Source organism: Cariama cristata, unplaced genomic scaffold (genome assembly GCF_000690535.1).
Source record: "Cariama cristata isolate BGI_N322 unplaced genomic scaffold, ASM69053v1 scaffold4898, whole genome shotgun sequence".
In the NCBI taxonomy this organism is placed as follows: Eukaryota; Metazoa; Chordata; class Aves; order Cariamiformes; family Cariamidae; genus Cariama; species Cariama cristata.
In genome coordinates this window covers 66,425-73,860 of record NW_009630542.1, presented here as the reverse complement: position 1 = coordinate 73,860, position 7,436 = coordinate 66,425, and the positions used below count along the sequence as shown (strand labels likewise).

The window sequence follows — 7,436 nt, the reverse complement described above, 5'->3', positions numbered from 1 at the left end:
AAACCCCTTGTGCATCCCTCCCCCCTTCTTTGTGCATCCCTCTGTGCACTCCCAAACCCCTTGTGCATCCCTTCCATCCCCCTCCTGTGCACCCCCTTGTGCATCCCCTCTCCGTGGCTTCCAGCCCTAAGCCCCCCACCCCTCCCCACCCTCCTTGCATGCAGCCCCTGGGCTGCGGGAACCGGGGCCACGCACCATGGGCACCAAGCAGACCAAGGGCTGCCAGCCGAGCAGTGCTGGGGAGAGCCCCCCAGCCCACCACCGCAAGAAAGTACCCCCCAGGGAAAGGGGAGATTTCTTCGCTTCCCTCGTGGCGAAGTCCGGCGAGAAGTTTGGGAAGGGTGGTGGCAGCAGCTTGCCCCCTTACCACCGGCGGATCTGCATGATCCAGGACATGCTGGTGCTGGTGAAGCAGGGGAAGCAGGAGGAGGCCACCGAGCTGCTGAGGCACCTGCGGCAGGTGAGGATGGGGAGGTTTCTCCTGGGGCAGGGGGGGGACTGCCTGCTTGCAGTGGGGAGAAGACAGTCTAGGAGCAAAACACACCCCGGTTTCGAAAGCCTGCTAGCAAGGAGGGGGCACGGTCTGGTTTTTGCGGGTCTAACTTCTATGGGGTAGTTTTGGGGTAGTGGCTGAGAAGCTGCAGGGTGGGCATGGTGTTGGAGATGGGAAAATAACCCCGGGGAGGTGCTTTGCATTGTCTGCAGCGAAGAACCCTGCCGGGTGCATTTTTCTCCTTCCCTTCATTGCTTGCGCTGATAGCTCTGGGGTTTGCAGTACGCACAGCCCACTCAAGGAGGTTCCCACACAACTTTCAAAAAGTTTGGTGTTTAAAGCAGATCTGTAAAAGTGCTGAGGCAATTTGAGCTAGCAGCTTTTGAGAATCAGCTCTTTTCTTCCCGGCTCAGAAATAGCGAGAGTTGGCTGCTTTAGTTTTTTATCTTGTTCTGTTTGACGCGCACTCACTCGGTGGAGTTTTGCTGGTGTTGACTGGGGCTTGTAGAAATGAGCGTGCGAGACGCTGTGCGGGAGCGGGGAATTAATTGTACAGAGCCCGAGACCTTTCCCCTTGAAAGTCTGTTTGAGCTGAGCATTAGCTGAGCAGCAACGCTACGGAAAGTTGCTGTGAGCAAACAGAAAGGCAGCAGAGGAGCCCTGCTCTGTATCCAGCAAATTAGCATTTAACCTTTTCTGCTGATAGACGGTGATAAAAAACCCAAAGTGCTGGGCATTTTCAAGGCTCTGGGGTACACGGGGCTTTGAAAACCGGCAAGTTTTCCATGCAAATTGAAAACAGAACCCATCTTCAAGCTTGGTTTTTCTCCCAAGGAGCCTGCAAGGCACCCAGCCGTTTGGTGTAACCAGTTCTACCACCTGAGGAAAAGTTGCTCAGATCTTCCCCGGGCATCGGGAGCTGCTTTCTTGCCCCCTCGATCTGCTCAGTGTCGGGCTGTCCATGTGAAAACACAGCTGGTCCAGAGTCTGGTGGTTTTCTTCTTGTATTTGTGTTTGGGTTTCGCTTTTTGTGTGTGTTTTGTTTTGTTTTTCCCCCACCTCACTTTCTGGTCCTGTTAACTTTTTAGAAGTGGATGTGTTGTTGGGAGCACATCCCTGACCCCTTCAGCGCGCCCGGAGGCACACTGCCACTTACCCCACCAGCCGGTGTCCCTCTGCCCACCCGGTTTACGTGACTTAGGACTATCTTTGGAGCAGTCCAGCTGAGAAATCTGAACCCTTCCGTATGTGTTTGCGTTCCTTTATAGAAAGCTCTCGTGACTTACTCTCAGCCTAGAGAGAAGGTTTTCTGAGATGAGCATGCCCCCTCCCCGGGAGCTGGGGGTACGACCCTTTGGGACAGTGGCTTCTCCATGTGGGATCTGTGTGGCCGCGTGGGTTGAGCGCGTGGCCGGGAAAACCCCGTGGGGCAGAAGTGGCTGTGAGTTGGGTGGCAAATCTGCGCCCAAATGTTGCACCCTCTCAGCCACGCCAAAGCTTTATCATTGCACCGGCAGCCCATTGGAGCTGGCAGAAAGGCAGGTGCTAATTTTAGAAGGTGTTTATATCAACCCCCCCAAAAAAAAAAATAAATCTCAGTGCCTGTGAAGTACTGTGGGTCGCTCCCAAGTTCTCTCTGGCTTTGGATACTGTGTTTTCGCGGTGATGCTCTGGGCTGGCCATGCAGAACGTGAGGGAACTGGGATGTGTCACAGCAGCTGCCCTAATGACAAATCTGACCGTGAGGACATCCCATCATCTGACTACGGGGGAAAAAAAAAGCTAGAAATTAATTTTAAAATACTGGGGGAAGCGAGGAACCTGTTACAGTGAGATAAGTCTTTGCGAGTGAGTGTTTCTGAAGAGCTTGCTCTGATAAAATACATCTTTGAGTGTCAAAATAGGGAACACTTTGTCCTAGATACTATAATAGACTGGAAGCACATTTTTAATGAGACTGTATTATTCCTTGCCTTCAGGTAGCGAATGTGGGATGCCCCACTGAACAAATCCCGATTGCTGTGGTTTTGCATGGACTGACTTTTGGGAGGTGGCGTTTTAGGGGTGCATTGGGGGCTGCGAGGGATGCTGGATTTGCTCCCAAGGAGTTGGGGCTGTGAGGCTGTGGGAATCTTTGAGAGCTGAGCTCCTGCCGTGTCCTGGCCCAAAAGTGAGGATTTGGGGGGAGCTTCCCCCCGTAGAGAGGGATGGATGGGTGAGCCCTCTGGGGCAGAGACCTTTTCCCATGAGCCGTTCATACGGTGTCGACCGCAGAGGGGCTGTGGTGTTGTTGCTAACGTAATGTGCCATGCTGCTGCTGCAAAACTGAGGGTTTTGAGCAAACCTGGTGACCTGGTGCCCTGCTCTCAGTTGCATTTAGACTTTTTATTTTTTGAAAATCCCAGCCATTTAGGTCACTGGGAGCCTGTCCACTGACTTCACCAAGGTTTGAAGCCAGGCCAGGGTGCTAGCGAGGGGGTAGGTGACAGCATCCCTGCGTTTGGAGGTGCTCCATCCTTTTTTTTTGAGCAGAATGAGCATGTTGCCAGACCTGAGGCTGTCGAGCTTTTCAGCTTTCCTTGACATAATGCCCAACCCACCCGCTGCAAGATGAGGTTTTGGGGGCTTCTCATTCCGCCTGCCAGCGCTCCCACAAAAGCCGTGTTTGATAATCAACCAAAGGACAGGGCGGCAAAACCATATTTTAAATGTTGTGCCGGAGCACGAGCAGGTCCTGCCCTTCCAGCCCCACCACTGGCACCAATGTCCAGAGCGATCTTTTGCGTTTCACCAGATTATCTGTCCTGCTCCCCTCCCCTGAAATGGGAGCGATGCCGTTTTCTTTACAGGCTCTCGTAAGAATTAGTTAGCGTTTGTAAGAACGCGTGGAGGTTACAAGCAGCAATAAAAGTGCTAAGATACAAAGCGGACTTCTTTTTGTTTAAAAAGATAAAAAATGTGAACAACAGACAGGCTGCTTTGCTTCGAGACTGCTCCTCAGAGAGGTCAGGAGCGATCTCTGGCGCGGAGGCAGCTCGATCCCGCTGCCTGCCCTCAGTCGCACTTAGGTTAGTACTGCGCGCGGGAGCTGCAGCGGCCGTTCGAAAGGGTACGTGCTCCTTTGGCACAGCCAGCCTAATTTAGTGACGGGTTCTTTAGCCAGAGATACCGGTCGCTCTTTCCTTCTGCTCTGGTAATGCTGTCAACTGCCTGGAGCCCAAACCCCACGCTGCAAAATTAAAAGCCCCTCTGAAAAAAGCGCCGTTCCGCTGCCCTCTTTGGATGAGGTGTGTTTTCCTGTAAGCCATCCTCGCCAACGGTGCACTTAGGATGCTTTTGGCAGTCAGATACATTGGAGGATAAGTGGAAATACACTGAAATACTTAACATTTTCTTGAGACCGGAGTTTGGCGTTGCAAGAAGCTTGCTAGTCGCCTGGATGGAGCCGGTTGCCTTTCATGGAAGTAATCCTTGTGCTGGGTAACTTTGAATCCAGTTTCTCCGCTATAAAGCGACTTCCTAGATTTATCTGTCAGCATCTTCTCTGTTTTCCTGCAAGGAGCTGCTACAGGGCCTCACTCTAAGAGAGGGTGAAAACTGAATTAATTAGGGATGTCCAGCACTTGGAGAAACCTGGGATCCCGCTCTCAGCCCCTGCCCCCCATCCGTGCCGGCTGTCACGGGTGGGAGAATTGCAGCCCCTCTGTGCCAGTGAATCGCTGTGCCCGATACCACGAGTTGCAGAATAGGATAGGTTTTGATATTATACAGTGTATCACTTTTTTTTTTTAAAACTTTTTTTTGACGCACTCTCGAGTTTCAGTGGTTAAAGCAGCCAAGCGCTGTCAGTATATTAAATGCTGGGAGTGTCTGTCCTGCTGGGGAGAGGATTTGTAAAACAAAGCATGTTTTCCTCCTCTCTACTGCCAAACGGATCGTTTTCCCAAGTGAAATGGTGAAACGCTTCCCAGCACATTACGTTTCGCCCGAAGAATTTGCCATTGGTTATGGCTCGACGTGGAGTTTTTGCTGGGCTGTTGCTGCTGCTCCGGCAGAGCTGGGTTGGTGGGAGAGGGGAGGAGGAGGCATCTGCCAGCTCTGGGCATCACCTGCACGGGGCAGGAGGTGTACAACTGTTCCAGGAATTAAAACAAAACCAAAAAAAAAAAAGAAAGGGAAATAAGGAGGGCAAAGTATTGTAATAAAACCTCCGGGCGCTGAAGATGGCCAGAAGCCAAATGGCAAGGTCCAAGGTGCAGCAAAGCTGCACAGCTTGCAAGGTGACTTTTCTGCTCACGCCAGCTTCTCCTGGGCGGTGATGGGATGCGAAGGGCAGAGGAGAGGGGTCAGGTCCCCAAATGGGCAAAGACACCACGATAACTCCGATTTGGAAGAAGGGGCCGGGGGGACAAATGATGCCCACCGAGCCGTTTGCAGTTTCTGGGGAGACAGGAGCTGTTGGGGGAGAGTTTGGTGCAGGGCTGGGAAGGTGACGAGCCATGGCTGGGGCAGCCCGTGAGGGAGCAATGAGACATCAAAAGGCCGGCAGCTTTCCTTGGGAGGGTAAGCACCGCTTCTGGAGCTCTCAAAGAGAGAAATGTGCATGTTTCCAAACCTGCCTGGGAAGTCAGCTCCAGCATCTCGTGGGTGCTCGGAGATGCTGAGGTGGAGAGGGAGAGGTTTACCTGAGTTCAGACCAGCTAGGCAGTGTTCTAGTTGGGCAGGCTTGAAAAGCAGCCACCTGTGAAGACGCAATTTGGCCCCTTGGTGTAACTTTGTGTGCTCAGTAAAAGCTCCTGAAGCATTTCACGGTCCAGTATCAGACTGGTCTGTGTGTTAACGCTGTGTGTTACACAATGTGCACCTTCACAGTACACGCTGTGGGTCCGGAGTGCTTTCAGGGTTATTGATTTCCCCGAACTACGCTTAAGAGACAGAGATGCTGTTACATAGGAGATCCCCATGGAGGTGGGTACGTTGTCAGGCGAGTTTGCGATGATTGCGGTGTCTCTGGCAGCTCATCAGGACAAAGGGTATGCTTTTCGGTGCTGCCTTGTCTCAGATTCAAACTTTCTCCCTGAAGGATGCCGGCCCCTGGCTTTGCACCATCCTCGAAGCATGCGCTTCAGCCTTGCCGATGCCAAAACCGCTTAAATGTTCCTCCTCAGCCGTGTGGTTGGACGTGCTTATGGACATCTAGAGCAGACCTCGGGGAGTGTTGCGGTCTGGTTCATATGATGTAGCTTAGCCACAGCCTGCGGGTGCTTCGTAGCTGGACTGTGTCTCCCTGTGCTTGCTCTTGGCCCTGTGCGCATACACCAGCCGTGGGGCATCATCCTGTGGATACCGTCCTCTGGCCCCTGGGATGCTGGAGGACCTTCAGCATCGTTTCTGCCACACGAACAAACACCTGGTTCCTCCTCCTCAGCGCTAAGACCAGCCGATGCATCAGAGGTGACCGAGGCTGGGGTTTTTCAGCTCCTTGCAGCCTGCGAGCTGCCAGGAAGAGGGCAGGGATGAAGAGGTTTGCAGCATCGGGCTTGGGTTTTTGTGAGCGGAGCGGGGGCTGAGGCCGGGTGCCCGCTCTGCCTGCACGGTGGAAGTTGGGTAACCCAGTTTGGGAGCTCAGCGGGGAGGCTTTGGGATTAGCACTCGTTTCCTCTGGTTTGGGTTGCTGAGGAAACCACCAGTGCTCCCCACAATTATTTTTAACCCTTAGGCTGCTGGAGGCATTGACAGCAAATGACTGTGCCTGGCAGTGGTGGGGTGTTTTCTGCCCCAAACGCGGTCTCTGGTCTCCTCGCCATGCTCCCTAACCCTGCCCTGCTGCAAGCTGCTCTCTTGCAGTGTCCTTTCTCCACTTGCTTCCCATCCCGGCTCCTTCTACTCCTTTTCCTTCCCCCGTGGGATTTGCAGGTGGATGCGTCCCGGTGTTTGCTTGGCATCCGAGCAGCCTGGTTTTAATTAACTCCCTGGAAGGTGGCTGCCACTGCTCCTCCTAAGGAAAATGTGTCTTTGAGGGATGCTGAGATGCAGGGAGGAAGGGGAAGGTCAGGCAGCACTGGGGAGGGCAGAGGAGGTACGTGCTTGGCAGCGTGGGCTCAGTCCCTGGAGCCCCTCTGTGCGGTGGTGGTGCTCGCCCTGCCTCTGGCATGGAGCAGAGCGGGTTTTCTCTTCTAGCAGGGATGTTCCCCCCGGGATTGGGGAATCACTGCATAAGAAATCGGTGGCTGCATTAATGCAACACACGTAACATATCTGGGCAGGCCCTGCTTGCTGCAGGGATGGTGGTGAGAGAGCCTGAGCAGGGGCGAGATCCGTGTTCATATAGCTGCTTGCGTCTGAGGAGCACGTCCTGGATGAGCTCCTTCCGTGGCCGAGGAGCTTTCCAAGGGACCCCAGCTCAACCTTTCTGGAAGCGGTGCTGGCTCGGAGGGCTGCGCCCCAGGGGAGGTGGTGGCTCCCACACGTGCCATCGCTCGGGATCCGGGAGGTGATGTGGCACGGGGCTGCCTCGTACCAAAGGGTCAGAGATGAAACTGCTGGGTCAGACCTTGGTTTCCTTCCTCTGGACCTGCTGGGCTGGGTTAGGCTGGGCTGGGCTCAACCTTTCTGGAAGCGGTGCTGGCTCGGAGGGCTGCGCCCCAGGGGAGGTGGTGGCTCCCACACGTGCCATCGCTCGGGATCCGGGAGGTGATGTGGCACGGGGCTGCCTCGTACCAAAGGGTCAGAGATGAAACTGCTGGGTCAGACCTTGGTTTCCTTCCTCTGGACCTGCTGGGCTGGGTTAGGCTGGGCTGGGCTGGCTGCTGCTGGCCAGAGGCGGTGGGCAGCTGGCTGCTCCCCAACGGAGGAAGAGGTCCTGCCTGTGCCCTCACCGCAGCCAGAAATCTCCAAGCTATGGTTAATGGTTGCAGTTGGCGAGGCAGCCCCTATTCAGCAC

The 7,436-nt window shown here is 54.3% G+C and overlaps 1 protein-coding gene across 1 annotated transcript in view; it reads left to right on the top strand.

The window, feature by feature from the left end:
- Window positions 1-196: 196 nt before the first annotated feature.
- LOC104165821 (leucine-rich repeat-containing protein 75A-like) overlaps window positions 197-7,436 on the top strand; it is a gene marked incomplete at its 3' end in the record, with an annotated part of 57,355 nt that continues 50,115 nt past the window's right edge. Inside the window, exon 1 of the mRNA XM_009705573.1 lies at window positions 197-460. Coding sequence (XP_009703875.1) covers window positions 197-460 — 264 coding nt within the window. The remainder of the gene's footprint in view (window positions 461-7,436) is intronic.